We start from the raw sequence: 21,860 nt of genomic DNA, 5'->3' as shown, positions 1-21,860 counted from the left end.
CATAGCGCCTCTCAGATTCTATCACAGGCAGGGAAGAAAGAACATACGCATAACTTCAAATCAATACTCTTTAAAACAAAGTTGGAGGGAGTGTTGTCTAGGGAAGGTGACCAGGAACCAGGACTTGAGTTATATTCCCAGCTCTGCCACGGGCCAGCTTTGGAACTTTGGGAAAGTTACTTCACTGCTGAGAGAGACAAGGCTGCTGTGACTCAGTTTCCCCATCTATAAAAGGGGAATAATAATACTACGTTAGCTAAGATCACTTTGAGCTACTCAGATGAAAGACTCTAAACAGATGCAGACTATTATAATCAACTCCTCCTCCATTTACTGGCCGAGACCACAGTTCAGGTCTTCAGGAGGTCTGTGGTTTCTTTGCTGCAGAGAGCTGCTAACATAAAACCAAAGCTCAAAGCAGGGCAAGGAATTTGGCTCCCCATCCCCTCTGCTCCACCAACACCCCCTTCCTTGTCTGCTTGTTCATCAGATTTTTGCACACTCCCCTCCTTCTTCGCAGCCACCTATGCCTGGTTCAACCTCTTTGAGCTCATCCACAAGGCCCCACCTGTCCCTATTTAAAGACCCACTTTTACTGCCCCCACTCTGAGAGCTAGGATGACAAAATCACATGTGTCTTGAATGTGATCCGAGGCAGGATTTCAACTCAGGCTTTCAGAGGGACAAGGGTAGTGCCTTAATCAATCTCCCTTTAATACGAACATGAGAGTTCAGTATGTGGAAAATGCAGAAAATTAAGAACATAAGAATGGCCATACAGGGTCAGACCAAAGGTCCATCTAGCACAGTATCCTGTGTTCCAACAGTGGCCAATGCCAGGTGCCCAAGAGGAAATGAACAGAACAGGTAATCATCAAGTGATCCATCCCCTGTCGCCCATTCCCAGTTTCTGGCAAACAGAGGTAGGGACACCATCCCTGTCCATCCTGGCTAATAGTCATTAATGGACCTATCCTCCATGAACTTATCTAGTTCTTTTTTGAACCCTGTTATGTGTGGCTATTTGGCTTTGTCTGCTGATGAAATGCAAAGGTCTAATGCGACCTATTGAAATTAGTGCTAAAAATCCCATTGATTCCAGTGGGTGCAGGCTGTGGCTGGAGTTGGTTAGGATGATGCAGGGGGAACTAGCTGGGAGAAATAGTATGTAATTTAGAAAAAAAGAGTTGGACTGAACAGCCTGACAGATCTATTTTGTTGTGTACTAGTCTCACAGGGGAAGTGGTGCATGTCATGATATATGGAATCGACAACGGTCTTCACCGGGAGGCATTTATTAAAGAAAACAGCTACATGTTACTGAAAAACAAACAGGCTTCCACACAGCTTGAGTTCCAGTCTTGTCTCTCCCGTTCACCATGGGGTGGGTTTCAGAGACAGAGCTCCAGCCCAAGCCAGAACGTCTACGAGGCTATTTTTAGTGTTGTAGCCTGAGCTACGAGATTCTCTGCCATGTCTTGTTTGTTTTATTTTTTGCTGTATAGGCGTTCCTAGAGACAGTGAATGGCTGCATATTACAATGCCACCTATTACAGGGCAAGCACTAATCTCCTAGGAGGTTTAAAACTTGACCAAGGCATTGAGAAATAAAACGGGTGGGAAGAATCTTGCATTGGCAAGATGGGGATACAGTAAATAGTCCCACTGATACTTATGCGCTAAGCATTAATTTGATCGGTAGTCGGGAAGTTGCCAGTGACCTAACGGTTAAAGTAGGCTGTTGCCAATTCATGCTGAGTGTTTAAAGTTACCTGATAGGTGTGCATTTGTACTTGTGCTCTGCAAATGGGAATGTGAAGTAAGAAGGGTTATGTAATGAAAACAGAACAAAACACATAGCTCTCTATTAACAGGCAATGAGGTGCAAGAAAGGGAGTTGAACCTTTGTCAACTGCATGCTGCTTAGTTGGATTTTCGCTGCAAATACAGGAGTATCTTTACCTGTTGAGATAAGGAGCTTTATAAACATCTGGGATGGGCCCAGATTTTATTCTTTAACTGATTAAAGAAATACAGGATCCCCCTAAAGTTCCTCTGCTTTGTCTCAGGTGCAAACAGATTAATGACTCTTTGTGTGACAGCCTGGCTCTTCTTAAGTGACAGGCAGAGAAACCACAACCCTGTTGTTTAAACACAATATCACTGTCAACAAGTTTGAACAAGTGATGGCCGGGAGAACTGCACCGTGAATTGTCCGGCAGGTGCAAAGCTTGGGGATCTCGAGACATCTAGACAGACTTATGTGCAGTGCTGGGGAGGAGCCAATGGTCACGGTACATGAAGGAACCAATGACATAGGGAAAGGTAGGAGAGAGCCCCTGGCAGCCAAATTTAGGCTGCTAAGTAAGAGATTGAAGTCCAGGACCTCCATAGTAGCATTCTCTGAAATGGTTCCAGTTCCACACCCAGGGCCAGTAAAGCAGGCAGAACTGCAGGGTCTCAATGTGTGGATGAGATGATGGAGGAGGGATTTAGGTTTATTAGGGACTGGAGAACCTTTTGGGAAAGGAGGAGCCTGTACAGAAAGGATGGGCTCCACCTACACCAGAACAGAACCAGATTGCTGGCATGTAAAATGAAAACAGTCATAGAGGAGTTTTTAAACTAAGGGCTGGGGGAAAGCTGGTGTGGAGGAGCTCATGGTTCAGACAGAGACATCCCTTAGGGAAGGATCTATTAAAGGGGACATAGGCGCCAACTTTGTGGAAAGGGGATTCTCTATATCTTAGTGGAAAGGACAGAAGTTGACAAAGTACAGGTAGGAACTGAAGAGCAATAGTCAAATGAAAAAGAGTCCCAGACAATTACACCACAGGAAGGCAGAGAACTAAATCCTGACAAGTTTTATGAGTGCTTGTACACAAATGCTAGAAGTCTAAATATTAAAATGGGTGCCTGGTAGTAAATGAGGATATTGATATAATAGGCATCACAGAACTTTGGGGGAACAATGATAATCAATAGGACACAGTACTACCAGGGTACAAAATATATAGGAATGAAGTGTTGGTCGTGCAGGTGGAGGAGTGGCACTATGTGTGAAAGAAAGCATAAAGTCAAATAGAAAACATTTTAAATGAATCAGACTGTACCACAGAATCTCTATGGACAGAAATTCCATGCTTGAATACTGAGAGTATAGAGGAGGAATGTACTACTGACCACCTGACTAGGATGGGGATTGTGAAATGCTCAGGGAGATTAGAGAGGCTACAACAACAGAAAACCCAATAATAATTGGGGATTTCAACTATCCCCATATTGACTGGGTACATGTCATCTCAGGACGGGATGCAGAGATAAAATTTCTAAACACCATTAATGACTGCTTCTTGGAGGAGTTAGTCCTAGAATTCACAAGGGGAGAGGCAATTCTTGATTTAGTCCTAAGTGGCACACAGGATCTGGTCCAAGAGGTGAATATAGCTGAACCATTCGGTAACAGTGACCATAATATAATTAAATTTAACATCCTGATAGGGGGAAAATACCAAATAAACCAGCCACAGTAGCATTTTACTTCAAAAAGGGGAACTACATAAATATGAGGAGGCTAGTTAAACAGAAATTAAAAGGAACAGTCACAAGAGCGAAATGCTTGCAAGCTTCATGGAAACGTTTTAAAAACACCAAAAGAGAGCCTCAAACTATATGTATACCACCCCCACCCCCCCAAGAAAAACCTGTAAGAGGACCAAAAAAATGCCACCATTGCTAAACAGAATAAAAAAGGCAGTTAGAGATAAAAAGGCATCCTTTAAAAATTGGAAGTCAAATCCTACTGAGGAAAATAGAAAATCATAAACTCTGGCAAGTCCAGTGTAAAAGCATAATTAGGCAGGCCAAAAAAGAATTTGTTTTAAGTACATCAGAAGCAGGAAGCGGGGTCACTGGACAATCAAGGTGCATAAGTAGCACTCAAGGAAGACAAGGCCACAATGGAGAAGCTGGCTAAAAGATATGAAACAAAGGGTAGGAATAAACGCCCAGTTTTCACAGTGGAGAGAGGTAAATTGCAGAGTCCCCCCTAGAATCTGTACTGGGACCTGTGCTGTTCAACATATTCATAAACAATCTGGAAAAGGGGGTAAACAGCGAAGTGGCAAAAATTGCAGATGTTACAAAATTACTCAAAATAGTTAAGTCCAAAGCAGACTGCGAAGGGTTACAAAGGGATCTCACAAAACTGAGTGACTAGGCAAGAAAATGGAAGATAAGAACATAAGAATGGTCATACTGGGTCAGACCAAAGGTCCATCTAACCTAGTATCCTGTCTTCTGTCAGTGGCCAATGCCAGGTGCCTCAGAGGAAATGAACAGAACAGGTAATCACCAAGTGATCCATCCCCTGTCGCCCATTTCTAGCTTCTGTCAAACAAAGGCTAGGGACATCATGAATGAAATTCAATGTTGATAAATGCAATGTAATGCACATTGGAAAACAATCTCAATTATACTTACAAAATGCCGGGGTCTAAATGAGTTGCTACACAGCCTTGGCCACTCTGGCACCAATTCAGATCAGACAGAAGTTGGCCGGGGACCAAATGCCATTTCCATAGGAAAGCTCTGGATGTGATGGAATTATTGCACCTTTCGCCCGAGGAGTTTAATGTGCAAGAGTTTAATGAGGAGTTTAAGGCCTGGCTTGACAAAGCCCTGGCTGGAATGATTTAGTTGGTGTTGGTCCTGCTTTGAGCAGGGGGTTGGACTAGATGACCTCCTGAGGTCTCTTCCAACCCTAATCTTCTATGATTCTATGATTCTATGCAGGACCCCAGGAGGTGGGTTAATGATCACGTGTCCCACGGCAGCTGTTTTGGAGCGCACCGCACCATTGCAGTACAGGGGTGAAGAATACCATCCTTAACCGGAGGTGCAGGGGAAGAGTTCAGAGGCAGAGTGGAAACAACCAGTTTGGAATTTGGCCAGGACATTGGGGCTAAGGCCCAGTTTCATACAAACAAGTCCCTGTAATGATCACAAGTGATCCTGTGAGTGGTGTCACATCTCATCTGGAGGACGGTGCCTCCAGCAACTTGGTGCCCCCTTGAACATCACACTAGGGACATGTTCAATATTGATTCAGAGGGAAGAGTGCCACTTCCCGAAGCACCAACAGTATTTCCTGCACTGCTCAGAGGGCCTTGAGAGGTCAGCAAGTCGAACCCCTTGTGCTGAGGCAGGACCAAGTATACCTAGACCCTCACTGACAGATGTTTGTCCAACCTGCTCTTAAAAACCTCCCAAAAATGGGATTCCACAACCTCCCTAGAAACCCTATTCCAGAGCTTAACTGCCTTTAGAGTTAGAAAGTTTTTGCTAATATCTAACTTAAATCTCCCTTGCTGCAGATTAAATGCATCACTTCTCCTACCTTCAACTCCTGACATATTTGAAGACTTATCAGGTCCCTCCATCAGTCTTCTTTTCTCAAGACTAAAGGTGCCCAGGTTTTTTAAGCTTTCCTCATCGGTCAGGTTTTCTAAACCTTTGATCATTTTTGTTGGTCTTTTCTGGTCTCTCTCCAATTTGTCCACATCTTTTCTAAAGCGTGGTGCCCAGAACTGGACACAGTACTCCAGCTGAAGCCTCACCAGTGCCGAGTAGAGTGGGACAGTTACCTCCCATACATACGACACTCCTGTTACTACACCCCATAATGATATCAGCTTTGTTCACAGCTGCAGGGCCGGTGCATCCACTAGGCAAACTAGGCAGCCGCCTAGGGTGCCAAGATTTGAGGGCGCCAAAAAGCGGTGCCCAAAATGTCTGGGATGCTCACCCGGCACCGGCTAAATGTGTAACCCTCTTTGATCAGCTCCGGCCAGCCAGGAAGTGATGTCATTCCTCCTCCGGCCGCCGGGGGCGCTGTGTTGCTCCCTGCTGCTCTGGCTCTTCCCCGGGCCCAGCCCCTGCTCAGCCCCGCCCTGCCCCCACTCCCCTGAGCTCTGCAGCAGAGACCCGGCCCCAGCCACGCCGCCGGCGAGTGCTGAGGGGTAGTTCCCCCCTGCCCCCCAAGCCAGCCCCGGCCCCCTGGAGGCCTCCCCCCCGCTCCCGCCTCCCCCACGGAAGACTGGGGCACCCCCCCACGCGGGGGGGCTGCATAGGGCCCAAGAATATCTAGGGACAGCCCTGGTACCTGCCACCCTGCTCTCAGCTAGCCCCACACCACCTGCCCTGCCTGCAGCCAGCCCCACAGCCTCGCCTCCATCCAACCCCTGCAGCAGCCCCATGCTCCAAGCCAGCCAGCCCCGCACTCCCCTGTCTCCAGCCAGCCACTGCCGCACCCCCGTGCCCAAAGCCAGCCAGCCCCACACCCCCATCTCCAGCCAACCCCGCACCCCATCTCCAACCAGCTCCGCATCCCCTGCCCTGCCCGAAGCCAGCTAGCCCTGCACTCCCCTGTCTCCAGCCAGCCCCTGCCACACCCCCGTGCCCGAAGCCAGCCAGCCCCACACCCCCATCTCCAGCCAGCTCCACACCCCAGCTCCGCATTCCCCCCGCCCTGCCCTGCCTGAAGCCAGCCAGCCCCACACCCCCCTGTCTCCAGCCAGCCCCTGCCACACCACCGTGCCCAAAGCCAGCCAGCCCCACACCCCCGTCTCCAGCCAGCCCCTGCCACACCCCCGTGCCCAAAGCCAGCCAGCCCCACACACCCGTCTCCAGCCACCCAGCTCCGCATCCCCTGCCCTGCCCAAAACCAGCCAGCTCCGCACTCCCCTGTCTCCAGCCAACCCCTGCCGCACCCTCCTGCCCCAAGCCAGCCAGCCCCACACCCTGTCAGGTTATTCATTTATTTTCATTAAATATGTAATCTAAATATAATGAAAATAATAAATTTTCAAGCTGAATATGTATTAATTCTATTGAACAATGCCATATTATGCAGTATTCATTTTTGAAAGTTTATAATAAGTGATGCTCAAGGGGGAGCGTTGGGGTTGGGAGGCGCAAGGTGGAAGTTTCGCCTAGGGTGCAAAATATCCTTGCACTGGCCCTGCAAGAATGATTCATATTCAATTTGTGATTCACTATCATGCCCAGATCCTTTTCAGCAGTATGACCACCCAGCCTAGACAACTCCAATCCAAGCATCCCTTGGTAATGCAATATGATATGGATACAATGTGTGCGCCCTCTGTTAAATTAGACAGTGGCTTCACACCCATTCCAAGCAGCCAGGTGTTCCACCACAAAAACCACCCTCTGAGTTGGTACTAACTGGACCTACTGTTGTCAAGACAGTAGCCATGGTCCGAGTGGGCAAAGGGAGTGAAATCCCTTCTCTCTCCTTGAGATGGAGCCTGCGATTGGTGTTGAGGTATGGTTACAGGGCAGAGTGAAGGAAACGGCATCTGGAGAGGTCTTTGGTTTCCAGAGTTGTCAATCTGGGCTTCTCCGGCTGGAACTCCATTCCAATATTTAAAAAGAAAGGGTGGTGCAGAAAGAAGTGGTGCGTAGAGGCAATGCAAGTGCTCCTGCGTTTTTGTTTATGCAAGTGTTGCTGTAGCTGTGTGACAAAGTGGGAATTCTCTTAATGTAGGGTTACCATTCGTCCGGATTTACCCGGACATGTCCTCCTTTTTGTGCTAAAAATAGCGTCCGGGGGGAATTTGTAAAGCACTCACAATGTCCGGGATTTCCCCCCTCCCCCGGCAGAGCAGAGCGAGCGGCTGGGAGGGCTGCAGGAAAGTCCCGGGCTGGACTCCGGAGCAGCTGTAGAGGAGCCGGAGCCGCCCTGCATTCTGAGCAAGTGTATCAGCACAAAGTGCAGCCCTCCCCTTTTGCAACTGGGAGCGGTTTTTGCCATGCAGCGTAGCAAAACGGGAGCGAGAGCACTTTGTGCTGATACAAGGGCAGCTCTCCCCTGCAGCCCGGTCCGGCAGCACTGTGCAGGGCCAGGGACCGGGTTTTGTTGTGCTGGGGAGCTTAGCCACGTGTCCGGCTCGCACAGAGCCCAACACCGTGTTCTGAGCAGCAGGGTAAGGGGGCCAGGGGGCAGGAGAAGGGGCAGGGAGGTTCTGGAGGGGGCAGTCAAGAAACAGGGGGGGCTTTTTGGGGGGAGTGGAGAAAGTTTTGGGCAGTCAGGGTACAGGTAGGGGGTAGGGTCCTGGGGGGCAGTTGGGGGGGGGTCTTAGGAGGGGGCAGTTAGGGGACAAGGAACAGGGAGTCTTAGGTAGGGGGTGGGGTTCTGGAGGGCAGTTAGGAGCAGGGGTCCCAGGAGGGGGCAGTCAGGGGACAAGGAGCAGGGGGGTGGGGGGCTGGGAGTTCTGGGGGGGAGCTGTCAGGAGGCAGGAGTGGGGAGAGGGATCGGAGCAGTCAGGGGACAGGGAGCAGAGGGGTTTAGATGGGTTGGGAGTTCTGGGAGGGGGCTGTCAGGGGGCAGGAGTGCGGAGAGGGATCGGAGCAGTCAGGGGACAGGGAGCAGAGGGGTTTAGATGGGTTGGGAGTTCTGGGGGGGGCTGTCAGGGGGTGGGGAGTGGTTGGATGGGGCATGGGAGTCCCAGGGGTCTGTCTGGGGGTGGGGGTGTGGATAAGGGTTGGGGCAGTCAGGGGAAAAGAGGCAGGGAGGCTTAGATAGGGAGTGGAGTCCTGGGGGGCAGTTTGGGCAGGGGTCCCAGGAGGGGGCAGTCAGGGGACAAGGAACGGGGGGAGGGTTGGGGCTTCTGGGGGGGGCGGGAAGTGGGAGGGGCAGGGGCGGGGCTAGGGCAGGGCTCCTCCCGTCCTCTTTTTTGCTTGCTGAAATATGGTAACCCTACTTAATGTTTTGTATGAATATTCTCTGTATGCCTCGGTTTCCCTTATGTGTTTCACAAGTATCTATTCTAGGTGGTGGGACAAAGGTGTGTGATCGTTGCAGAGAACCTAGAGGGCAGGTGTGACTGCTGTCTAGCTCCCGGGGCCCAGACAATAGCTGGACACTCTGTATCGTGGCAACTGATGGCCGGGGCCCATCCTCTGCAACAGCCAGCTGGAGGATTTGGAGAACAAAGAGGCGGAGGCCAGGTGACCAGTCTTCCTGGAAAAGACACAAAGGACGGAAGAGGAGCAACAGGGCATGACTGAGGGTGGGCTGCTGGAAGCAAGTCAGGCTCCTGGTTTGAGACTCGGGGAGCAGAGCCCATGGCTCTGAGATCTGGATCCCCCCAGACAGTCTTTGCTGAATGTCCCTACTTTCTGTGCTAACAAGCTCTGTTCTATGCTGTGTTCCAGACGACTAATAAACCTTCTGTTTTATACTGGCTGGAAGTCACTGCTGACTGCAGCGTGGGGGTGCATGGCCCCTGCTGGGGGGAGGGGGCATGTAAGGCTTCCCCAGGTGTCCCATCCAGTGGAACTCCCTGCGGGGAGCTCCTGGCGTGAACAGGGGTGCTTCTCCCTTGATGCCACACCCTCTTCCTAGCCTTGGGTGCCCCCAGACACAGGGCTTCACCTCCCAAGTTGGGCATGCGCATGGGGCGGCTCAGAAAATGACAAGGCAGAGCTGCCAGAGCATGGCTTTCTGAAGGGCGGGTGCATAGCTCCGCCCTGGATTTCAGGTGCCCGAGTGACACTCCAGGGACTATACCCCTGCTCAGATTTGGGTGGGCCTGGATGCTAAGTGGGTGGGCCATGGCCCACCCATTCCCACTCATGGCTATGCCTCTGTTGTGCACCCATGACACCTAGCACACCTGCATTCCAGCTCTGGCCTTTGATGGCCGCCTTGTCTCCTGGAGAAGGGTTAGGTTCTCTGTCCAGGCTCTCTCTGGGTTGTGCTGGCCTGTCATTGTCTCCTAGTTACTCCTTGGAAGCCTCAGCTGGCTCTGGCAACTCTCTGCCCCCGGTGGTTCTTCCTGTGAGTCTGAGGCTTGTGCTGGGGGAGGGGAAGGTGACTATGTGGGTTGGGGGGGGGGTAAGGGCGCATCTTCCCCTCTCTGGCCCCACGAAGAACCATCAGAAAAAGGAAGAAAGCCCCAGGTTACATTAACTTCTCTGCAGCCTCTCCCCTGAGGATTGGGAATCTGCTCCTCTCAGGGTTGGGGCTGGTGCAGAAAATCAGCAAAGTTTATGGGTAGCGCCTTTTCTATTGCTTGGGAGGATCTTCATGAGGAAACCCACTCAGAGGTCTGCCTCCAAAGCCCCCTCCCATGAGTGCTAGTGTGTGTGTGTGTGTGTGAGCTGTCCCCTTGTCAGCACATCTTTGCAGCAATACACAAACATTAGTCCTGTCAGTACCCCATTTCATAGCTGGGGAGACTGAGGCAGAGAAGTCCAGCTCCATACACATGGTTAACAAGCGTCAGAAGCAGGACTGGAAGGCCTAAGGTGCTGGTTCCTGCTAGCCCGCACTGCCTCGCAACATTTCATCATAAGCACAATGGAAATGAGATTCGGTTCACTGTGGGCCTTATTCCTTCACCCAAGTGAGAGAATGAAGAACGAGACCCTGTGATCTGGCAATAAGCAGCTCTTTGAATACGGCCCCTATCAGAGTCAGGGCTTTGTTTGTGCTGTCGGGAGGATCAGGTCATGAGAGCAGGGCAGCAAGAAGAAAGTTGCAGTGCTTGATGTCAACTTTTGTCCTGCAGGCAGAGTCTTTTTATAACATGGCTCTGCGCTGAGTCTAGATTCATTCCTGCAAGCCTGCCGACTGCCACAGAGAACATACATGCAGGAGGGTCACTTTGGGGGGCGGGGGTACTGAAAGGTTCTTCCCCTTCAGGGGTGGTAGAATCCAGCAAGGAGTCGAGCTTTCCGTGCTACAGCAAAGCAAAACCAAACTCCTGCCCTGCACTCCAGGGGTGGGCGGCTAGGGCGCAGGGCTCTGATAAGACAGCAAGGCCCGATAAGGACTGCATGTGGCACCATCATCGGACGCAACTTCCCTCCCACTCACTGCCAGAGTAAATGAGTAAGAGTTGAGTTTGCCTGGCTCAGACGCAGCTGGCTCGGATTCCCGTCCCCAAATTGTGCCCTCAGCCTCGCTTCTAAAAGCATTAAGCCGGAACTAGAGTTTGCTTTATTTTTAAGACATCTAATTAACTCTTAAGCAGTAAAATCTCAATAAAGCCTCCACAGAGTCAGTTATATTTCTGGCTGTTCTAACATGTGGTTGCACAGCACCTTGTGATTAACACAAAGGAACTTTTACAGGGACTGATGGCCTGATTTTCAGAGCAGCCACAGCTCCCCTCTACTCCAAATCAGTCTGTGGCTGTGACTGTGGTTAGTAAAGTGACCATTAGCACAGATTTCACTACCCTGTGCAAGTGCCATAGAAAGATATGGTGCCCAAAAGTTAGTGATCTGTTCTAAACAATGAACAGATGCTTCTCCTGAAGAGCAAACCAGTCTATAGGTGTCAGGGAAAGTAAAATACAAGACAGGGCATATGCAGAATGGAGTGACAGCTGGGATGCGACAACACCAGCCGTATTCTGAAATCAGAATGTTTTGTCAGAGCTTCCCACTTACTGTGAATTTCCAGAGCCCTCCGATGTCATCGCTTCGCTCGAAGCAGGTGGGCTCCAATCCCTCGTCCAGACAGCACTTAATGGAGGCCAGTCCACTCACGCCAGCTCCAATGATTGCCACTCTCTGTACCATGGTCTCCTGCAACAGAGAAGGAGCACACCTCTTCAGTGCATAGAGCTGTCGGTGAGCAGAAACCACAGCATTTCAGCAGAATGGCTTAGAACTTTATTAGAGAAGACTAGGCCACCTTTATGGACAGAAATATCGCACACATGCTCACTCTCTCTATAAATATAGTGGTAGCTTGTTCTGATTCCTATTAACACTTAGTGATGTGAATCAGATCCAGCTGCAATAAGGGAATGAAATGGAGCTGATTGATTGCCCAAGATCTGCAGGAATGTTAAACTCACAGTTGTCAGCTGCCCACTCTGCATTTCAGTTTCACAGTCACTTTAGCCATTTCTCTCCTTTTAGCCTACCAAAGCGATGTCCCGCTTTCCCCATTACCTTCGCTCCTTCTCTTCTCCAGCCCAGTCCCCGATGCCTGCAAGTGGGTTTCAGGTAGGCACGGGGGAAACAAATGCCTTTCCTGGAACCTATTATTTTGAGAAAAGCAACTGAAATGTGGGAGGAGTTTCCCTTAAAGAGCAAGCCACTTTTATGCACCACTTCACAGGGGACAGGTCTCACTGGCAGGGCTGTGTAAGGATGTGTCTGTAAAAGTATTGGTGGTGATTTTTGGAGCTTAGCATCCCTGGAGTGGAAAGCGAGGAGGAGCTGAGAGATTTGAGCTCTCTGCTTCAGAAATAAATTGTCTAGGTGATGCTATTCCAGACAGCACCTGGGATCATTGGGCAGTGGTGACCAACCCTGATTCCCATCCGGATATAGAATGACAGTGATTCCCTAAATGCCCTTCTCTTCCACGTCCCACTTGGCTCTGACTCCACTTTCCAGCCCACGCAGAGGGGTCCCTAGAAGCCACAGACCCTGCAAACAGGCTGGAGATAGAGTAGATCACATCCTCAGAGTTGCGGTAACAGCAGGGAGAGAAAGGCTAGTGCCAGGGAGCACTAGGAATACATGGAAGTGGGGTGGTCTGGTTATGTTCTGAGAGGAAGCGGGATGGGGCTCAGCATCTGGGGAACCTAAACCACCCATTCACCAAAGCTATTTTTTAGAAGGCTTCTTATATGCCATCTGTCTGGTCCCCACTGTCCCGCACACAGCACAAACCCCACCAGCAGCGAAATGGGTGTATATTCACCTGTCAGCCTGTGCTAAGGAAAGCTGAGCTATGTAGTGAAACCCTATTTGTACACTCTTCAGGGTGTCTGGCTTGTCCAGATTTTCCACATGCCTTCCTCTGGTTCAGAGTGTGCAGGCACTTCCTTCTGACCAGCCACAAGCTAGGCACAGAGTCCCCTCGCCGGCGAGTGCTAGACCTAAACAAACCCATAAGTCATTGCCTAGAGATTGCACAATGCTGGAGCTGCATGAATAATCCACGGCAAGTAATTTGTTGTGTGCAGCTGGTTAATAGCAGCAGACAAGAAGAAGTTGTGTTGGTTATTCAAAAGCCAGGACTGACCCGGCATATTCTTGAGGGCCACTGACTGGCCCTTCATCTGTTCATATGGATACAAACATGGAGCACCCACCACATGATGTAACTGGCACATTCAGCCTCATTCGCTGTTCATGGGTGGTCTGGGATCAGTTTGCCATTTTTCTGATGCGGTTATTTATTGGAAATTATTCACGTAATCAGAGAGCCGAAGGGCAATCGTACACAAGGGCCACTCAGGAAGATCAATGGGACTTAAACCAGGAGAGCAGAGAACGAGCACAGTGGCTGGTGGGACAGAATGTGCAATGGACAAGGGGAGAAAAATCATTAGGTGTCATCAGGGACCACGGGTCCCAAACCCTGGTCCACAGGGCTCTAAGGTAGCCGGTCAGAACTTATTGGCTCCTAGAGACCTGGTAACAGTTGCCAGAACGAGAAGCTCAACCCTGACAGAGGACTCCAGACCTGGGCTCTCATTGGTGGAACTCCAGGAGTCCTGATTGGTTCCCTGCTCCTATTGAAACCAAGCAGAGGAGCAGGAAATTGTCTGTGCAATTAGGTTTCTCCTGCTCAGGGCTGCATCCACTGTGTTACCTGCCCCTACTGGGTCAGCCTGCCCACGTCCTATTGTATTACAGCAGCACTTGGAGCTTCAGAAGAGTTTGGGGTTCAGTTGTGCTAGGCACTGTACATGTATAGGGGGTATATCTACACTGCGTGCTTCTTTCAGTGGTGTGTAATGTACATACATGCATAGCCCCCAGCAGGAAAAGCCTCTGGCAGCAGGGATGGAGCCTTTCCCTGCTGCCTTCCTCTGCCAGAGCCTTTCATTGACACTTGTAGCTACATACTATAGCATGGACACAACCTGCTTTTCACAAGGTGCATAGCTACACGTACCTTACACGCCACCATCCGTGGTGCATAGTGAAGACGTGACCACAGTTAGGCAGTTCCTATCCCAAATAGTTTACAGTCTTAGACTGGACAAAGCGTGCAGAGAGAAACTGAGTGACAGAGAAGCAAAGTGATTTGCCCAAGGTCACATAAAAAGGCAGTGGCAGAGATGGGAATGTTGTTTAACCGCACAGTTTGAAGTGCTGCTACATAAGAGTATTCCCACAGAATTCTTGCCGGCAAGTTAAAGAAGTATGGGCTGGAAGAATGGACTATAAGGTGAATAGAAAGCTGGCTAGATCATCGGGCTCAACAGGTAGTGATCAATGGCTCCATGTCTAGTTGGCAGCCGGTATCAAGTGTAGTGCCTCAAGGGTCGGTCCTGGGGCTGGTTTTGTTCAATATCTTCATTAATGATCTGGAGAATGGCATGGACTGCACCCTCAGCAAGTTTGCAGATGATACTAAACTGGGAGGAGTGGTAGATACGCTGGAGGGTAGGGATAGCATACAGAGGAACCTAGACAAATTAGAGGATTGGGCCAAAAGAAATCTGATGAGGTTCAACAAGGACAAGTGCAGAGTCCTGCACTTAGGATGGAAGAATCCCATGCACTGTTACAGACTAGGGACCGAATGGCTAGGCAGCAGTTCTGCAGAAAAGGACCTAGGGGTTACAGTGGACGAGAAGCTGGATATAAGTCAACAGTGTGCCCTCATTGCCAAGAAGGCTAAGGCATTTTGGGCTGTATAAGTAGGGGCATTGCCAGCAGATCGAGAGACGTGATCATTCCCCTCTATTTGACATTGGTGAGGCCTCATTTGGAGTACTGTGTCCAGTTTTGGGCCCCACACTACAAGAAGGATGTGGAAAAATTGGAAAGAGGAGAGCAACAAAAATGATTAGGGGGCTGGAGCACATGACTTATGAGGAGAGGCTGAGGGAACTGGGATTGTTTAGTCTGCAGAAGAGAAGAATGAGGGGGGATTTGATAGCTGCTTTCAACTACCTGAAAGGAGGTTCCAAAGAGGATGGATCTAGACTGTTCTAAGTGGTACCAGATGACAGAACAAGGAGTAATGGTCTCAAGTTGCAGTGGGGGAGGTTTAGGTTGGATATTAGGAAAAACTTTTTCACTAGGACGGTGGTGAAGCACTGGAATGGGTTACCTAGGGAGGTGGTGATGGAATCTCCTTCCTGAGAGGTTTTTAAGGTCAGGCTTGACAAAGCCCTGGCTGGGATGATTTAGTTGGGGATTGGTCCTGCTTTGAGCAGAGGGTTGGACTAGATGACCTCCTGAGATCCCTTCCAACCCTGATATTCTATGATAACCCTCACTCCTCTCCACCTTGGAATATAAAGGTGCAGTTTCCAAGAGGGTGTGATCTTGGGTTATGAAAAATGGGTGGTGCATCTAACCAAATGTGTCCATTGGTTTTTGATTCTGGTCACAAGTTGGCAGCACAGAGCAAAACAGTTACCGCTAACTGCTTCCATACATGTGGGACACGGACTAGCTGACTTCTGGTTGGCCCTTCCAGCCCCACTTTTCTATGACAGGGTCTGGCCCACAGTGTCAAACACCGCATACAAGAAAGAAGAATCAAATACAACCAGAAAAGGGGGACTAAGGAGCTGCAGTGGGAAATCATACCCAAGGGAAGGATGTGGCAGTCAGAATGAAAAACACATTGATTAGGCCCCATTTTATACACCATTTTAAATTTCATAGACTAATGAAACAATTCAATTAGTTTAACTGGCATGTTGACAATTGAATTGAAAGTTTTTAATCCTTTTAACTGAGTTCATTAGCTTATTTGGGTTGAAGCAAATAAAGGAGATTTTTGCAATTGGTTGATTACAGGGATTCAGATATTTGGTTTCAGCGTGAGTTGGTTGTCTAATTTCTTCTGCCCTACTAGGAAGGGCTCAGTATTATTCCATGTGAGCAGAAAGATAACTCCAAAAAGTAGGGGCATCGCTGCTTGTCATCTGGCCTTTGGATCTAGCTTCACTGTTAATCTGAAACAACATGGGTTTCTTGACCATCTATTCACTTACTTCCCTATTAGTAGAGGACCCAGCCAAGACTGGGCGCCCATTGTGTTAGGTGCTGTACAAACCCACAGTGAGAGACAGCATCTGCTCCAAAGAGCTTCCAGTCTCTGCAGGTAAGAAAGACAAAGGGTGGGAGGAGAAACAGAAGCACAGGGAAGGGAAAGGTTTTGCCCAAGGTCACACAGCACACTGGTGGAAGAACCTGGAATAAGAACTCAGATCCCCTGACTCGCAGTCCAGTGCTCTATCTGCTAGAGTGCTACCTTCAAGAAGATTCTTCTTTTGATTGTTTTTTGATGAAAAAGCAATTTCAAACAAAAAGAGTATGGTATGCAAATTTTGCCACTAGAAAAGGGGGTGGGGTGAGGAGAAGGTTGGGGGGAAGAACTGAAATCCCCCAAACCAAACTTTTTTGACCAGCCATACAAAATATGAGGCCAGCTAGAAAACGTGGTGGCGCAGGGCCAGAAACACAGGTCAATGGGACAGCCTCCCTACTGCTCCATTCCACAACGCTACTCTGTAGCTAGGACAGTAAGGTCAATGACCTTGGCTAGTCAGCAAAGAGGACATTGACATACAGGTTTGTGGCCCCTTCAGCTCCAGCACGAGGCATGGCTGTAGTGCTCGTGACGTTAATATTTCACGTGGAACGGAGTTAGAGAATGGTTGCAACAGTGCTATAAAATGCTACGCCAGCATTGCTGCAGTGTACCAGTTGCACAAGTCGTAGCTGCCTCTGGTTTCATTGGGATAATTTGGTATCCAGGCCCGAATTTTAATTGAGCTAATACTAGAGCTGTGGAAAGTGGGTGTTTTTGCAAGGGTGTTATGTTGTACACATAGATGGGGGACGGTTTGTTTTTGGAGTTTTTTTTTGATGACGGTGATCTTGAAGTCTGGTGCGAATATGACGACCTCCATCTTAACCAACACAGCAGGGACTGAAGTAGGGACCTAGAGACCTAGACACATGCACTGCTACAGCTGACACTAAAGCTCCCTCGCTAGGGCTGTAAGACTCATCCTCTGAGGATCAGGCGCAGAGGGGGACCTGAAGCACTCACCGGCGGGGTACACTAACACCCCCTCAGGTGTTTTTCTGTTTGCCAAACTCAGACACATCAAGGGCTTCTGATTAGAAGAGTTCAAAAGGAATTTCCTGCAACAAGGAATACTATAACTAGAACCACCACTAGAGGCCAGTCAAAACACTAGGGGGAGCCTTGCCATTCACTTCAAAGGTCACAGCAATATGCCCTGGGAGCATATTACTGAATGGATTCCCAAGAGTGTCCCTCACATCTTCCTCCAGGCTAGATGTAGCAATGTCATAGGGCGAGCCCTACCGAGAGCTCCCTCCTTCAGCAGGTCAGGGCGCAACCAGTGAACTCACCTCAGTTTCCCTCCTTCAGAGGCTTCAATAACTTTACTTCTGGCTCTCTGGATACAATGCCCTCCTTGAGGCTGGCTTATTATAAAAACTTGTGCAAAACAGTCCATAACAAAAGTTCTAAACATACAGTCCATTTCTCACCCCAGTGCAAGCACTCATTAAAACTCATTAAATCTTGTCCCAAAAGGCCCCGCACACCAGCCCCTTAACCGGGCCCGGACTCTGTCAGGCCTATTGTATAGGGTTACCATATTTTGTGCCTCCAAATGGAGGACACTCCACGGGGCCCCCGGCCCTGCCCCCAGCCCCGCCCCAGCCCCGCCCCGCCCCCGCCCCAACTCCGCCCCCTCCCCAAAGTCTCCGCCCCCTCCCCTGCTTCCCGCGAACATTTAATTCGCGGGAAGCCTGAAGCAGGTAAGGGGGAGTGTGGGGGGAGGAGGCGCGGCCCAGGCTGGCCCCCCGCTGGCCCCCGCCCGGCTCCCCGCCCGGCCCCGCGGCCCGGCGCACCCCCCCGCTGGCCCCGGCCCGGCTCCCTGCCCGGCCCCGCGGCCCAGCGCACCCCCCCCCCCGCTACCCCGGACCGGCCCGCGGCCCCGCGGCCCGGCGCACCCCCCCGCTACCGTGGCCCGGCGCACCGCCCGGCCCCGCGGCCCGGCGCACCCCCCCGCTGGCCCCGGCCCGGCTCCCCGCCCGGCCCCGCAGCCCGGCGCACCCCCCCCGCTACCCCGGACCGGCCCGCGGCCCGGCGCACCCTCCCGCTACCGCGGCCCGGCGCACCGCCCGGCTCCCGGCACCACGCCCCCGGCTCCCCGCCCGGTCCCGCACCATGCCCCCGGCCCCGCGACCCCGGCCCGGCACCGCACCGGCCCCGGCCAAAGAGGCCCCGGCCGAGCCCTCCATCCCTCCCTCCCGATTTTCCCGGACATGCCCGGCTTTTGGGGATTTCCCCCCGGACGGGGATTTGAACCCCCAAAAGCCGGACATGTCCGGGAAAATCCGGACGTATGGTAACCCTACTATTGTATTAATTTAACTGGAATATCTGGGCCAAAGCTGTTAGCATAACCAACTCACTGTCCAACATTAAACGGTGTTATACAAGGCCCAAGTTTTGGTATATGGAGGCCTCAGCCTGCTTAGCCCTATGGCAAAGACACCATTAAAAATCCTTTAACCTTGTATTACAGATACAGAAAAGACAGAAAACTAGTTGTTAAAGCTTTTGAAATGTAGAATATTAAATAAGGCTTGCATTTTAACAGCCTGCCTTGTTCCCTGTCCGGGGATGGCATGATATCCTTTTCCTTCAGCTGGAGACTGTTTGTAGAAGGAAAACCCCCCTTGTTTAACAGTCTCTTGGACGGTATTACGACAATGACCATCCTTTTTAAGGAAAAGAAGAAATTAGTTGAGATGGGCTGGAGCTGTTGTCATTAAAGTCCAATCCCGTTTCCTAGAAGACAAATGCACACAAAGGGGAGAGGAAAGAACAGCAAAGATAGAAAATACAACTTCTGTCTCTGGTGTTGACTCACTTGCACCCTCACTGCATTAGGGCTGTTTGGGGTATTGCTTTTAGCTGCCTCTTTCTGGTCACAGGCTCAATAGCAGTGTTGCAAAATGTACAGTCTTTGCTGGCTAAGCCAGACTCTTATCAGAGAGAAGGAAAAAGGAGAGGGAAAGGGGAAATAAGATAGGGATAGAAAAAGACACATGGGGTAGAGTGGGGACAAAGTCTCACATGCCAATGATGGTAGGGGTTTAGCTGAAGCTGGTAGGGGTGGAGATGTCATCTGGGTCCCTCTCTCTGGCTGGCCTGGTCAGGACATTTCTCAGAATGAGGATGAAGAAGACCTGAGGTCCCCCAGGAGATGGTGAGGGTGGCAGCCATGATGATGAAACTCGCTCCCGTGGTCAATTTTTCTCCCAAAGGTCCCCAAAGGGAGTGATGAGTGGAATCGCCCATCCTTTCATTATTTTGTCCATTAATTAGGCATGACTTCTGATATGCCAAATTTAGTCCATCAGTGTCCCATTCTTGTTCACCAGACATAATTTTAACACAGACCTCGAGTTATATCAGTTGGCCTTTTAGGTTCCTTCCCCTGGTTACTGCAGGCCTGGATTTCAGCTCCATCCTGTGGCTATTTCTCATCCCTCCCATTCCCCACTTTCCATGAGACTAAACACAGCCCATCTAAGCACGCAGGAGACAGGCCGTCCTGCAGTGACACAAGTACTGTGATCTGCTCTGCTGGAGGGACAAAGCTGGAAACTGTCAACTACCAGATTGAGGTTTTATTTTATTTTATTTTATTTTATTTTAAGAATCCCTTATCCTAGTTCCAAGTCAGTCTAATTCCCAAATGAGGCCCTGAACGCAGCTTGGCAGCAAGACTGAATTATGGGTGGTTAAAGAATTCAGTTATGAAATCAAGTGGGATTTTTTCCCCCTCTAAAGCAAACGAAATGTGGTATTTACCCTGGCCTGCCCTGCTCCTCATACAACCTTCCCCAGCCCAAGAGAGAAATCAGCAAGGTCAGGGACAGGCAGCTCACCCTCAGGCCCAGATAGGCATCTGTGTCAGAGGGCTCAGTTACAACACAGTTAAAGCAACATTCTGGTTTGTAATAGGGGGGACATTAGCAGAGTCCTGAACTTCAGTAAAGCCTCGGATAGTTCAGGCATTACAGAGGACCAGATCCGCAGCTGATGTGGACTGGTGTAGCCCTATTGAAGTCAGTGGAGCTATATCAATTTACATCAGCTGAAGATCTGGCCCAGAAAGTTTTAAAATAAATCCTAAGTGATACACATTGTGATAGTGGGTAGGGCACTGGACTGGGATTCCTGCAGGCATGGATCCTACTCACAGCTCTTCCACTGGCCTGCTGTATGACTCAACACTCTGTGCCTCTGCTTCCCTTCCTACACACTGTTTGTCTTGTCTATTTAGACTGTAAGCAGTTATGTGTATGTATAAGATCCAGTACAATGGGGCACCAATCTTGCCTGGAGTTCCTACATGCTACCTTAATACCATTTTGGGAGAGCATAATTTAAGTTGATCAACTACATTTCTTTTTCAGTTAGGTTTAAAAAAAATGTGACGGAGCAAGAGGGTATTGCTCAGTGAGCAATTAAGAGCAGAGTATTTTTGTTTAAATGGACACACCATCTGCTTGACTTCTAGTACATGAACAAAACAAAGTTAACGTCTGGTACCAAACTTGTACTGGACCCCCGCTCCCCACCCCCCTTTCTCCATCCAGCAGGTTTTGTGGTTTAACAAATCTCAGTTTCCTGTTTTATAAACATGTTTCTCTCTCTCTCTCTCTCTCTCTGCCTTGGGAAAGACACACTCAAACCAGCAGAGGAAACAGACCAGTTTAATTGACTCTACAGAAGAAAGAGTGAAACTGACTAAACATAAAGGCCCAGATCCTCAAGATATTTATGTGCCTAACTCCCACTGAAATCAGTGGGAGTTCGGTGCCTAGACACCTTTCTGGATCGAGGCCAAAGAGCTATCAAATGCACAAAGCAAACCTACCAAAAATAGAGATGACTGTGTCGTTCTTACCTCTGGTTTCTTTCAACTGCAATAATGGTAGATGTTACCTCCGCCTTAGCGTGGATATGTTGACCATGTCCTTTTAACCTGTGATTTTGAACATGATGTTGCATGTCAGATTAGGTGTGTAGATGCACATACAAAAATGCTCTTTTCCTACCTGCTTTCATGGGGAAATTTTCAAAGGCACATCAAGGATTTAGGAGTACAAGTCCCATTGCCATTTGGTGGGACTTGCGCTCTTAAAAACTCTTAAGCTGTTTGAAAATCACCTCTATTTATTAAGAAAATAAACCCATTTCTTAATGGCCTAGCACTCTGCTCTGTGCTTCACATGCATTATTTAGAAATGAGGTATGCTTCCTTTCTTAATGGACACGTTAGCACTGGCATGAACCTCTTCTGTCTGAGCTACAAGAACTAGCCCTGTTATCCCAAGGGCTGTAGCAGACTCATAAACCTGTATGTAGTCTAGCCACTACAGGGAAACAGAGCCACATGTATGTGCTTACAGGGGCGGCTCTAGCTTTTTTGCAGCCCCAAGCATGGCAGTCAGGCAGCCTTCGGCGGTATGCCTGAGGGAGGTCCCCGGTCCCGCGGATTCGGTGGCATGCCTGCGGGAGGTCCGCCGGTCCCGCGGCTTCGGCGTACCCGCTGCCGAATTGCCACCAAATCCGCAGGACTGGCGGACCTCCCGCAGGCGTGCCGCCGAAGGCTGCCTGACTGCCGCTCTCGCAGGGACTGGCAGGGCGCCCCCCGCGGCTTGCAGCCCCAGGCATGCGCTTAGAGTGCTGGTGCCTGGAGCCGCTGCTGCGTGCTTATACCTATACGGCCCATTAACATTTTATGTTTTTCTCAATGATGAAGATGTACCAG

The 21,860-nt window shown here is 50.0% G+C and overlaps 1 protein-coding gene across 12 annotated transcripts in view; it reads right to left on the bottom strand.

Annotated features, from left to right (window-relative positions):
* LOC101943609 (flavin-containing monooxygenase 3) overlaps positions 1–21,015 on the bottom strand; it is a 37,838-nt gene extending 16,823 nt beyond the window's left edge. For 2 of the 12 annotated variants that reach the window (XM_065554653.1, XM_065554646.1), the window contains exons 1-2: positions 11,992–12,130; positions 11,482–11,619 (exon numbers count right to left, since the gene is read on the bottom strand). In XM_065554653.1, the coding sequence (XP_065410725.1) occupies positions 11,482–11,510 (29 nt within the window). In that variant the 5' untranslated portion in view covers positions 11,511–11,619; positions 11,992–12,130. Of the gene's footprint in view, positions 1–11,481; positions 11,659–11,894; positions 12,131–20,993 lie in introns of those variants that run through there. The other 10 variants (XM_065554656.1, XM_065554651.1, XM_065554655.1 and 7 more) reach the window with 8 other exon arrangements.
* Between the last annotated feature and the right edge of the window lie 845 nt (positions 21,016–21,860).

This window comes from Chrysemys picta, chromosome 8 (genome assembly GCF_011386835.1).
Source record: "Chrysemys picta bellii isolate R12L10 chromosome 8, ASM1138683v2, whole genome shotgun sequence".
In the NCBI taxonomy this organism is placed as follows: Eukaryota; Metazoa; Chordata; order Testudines; family Emydidae; genus Chrysemys; species Chrysemys picta.
The sequence above is the reverse complement of the archived record's forward strand: the minus strand, read 5'-3'. Positions and strand labels throughout refer to the sequence as shown.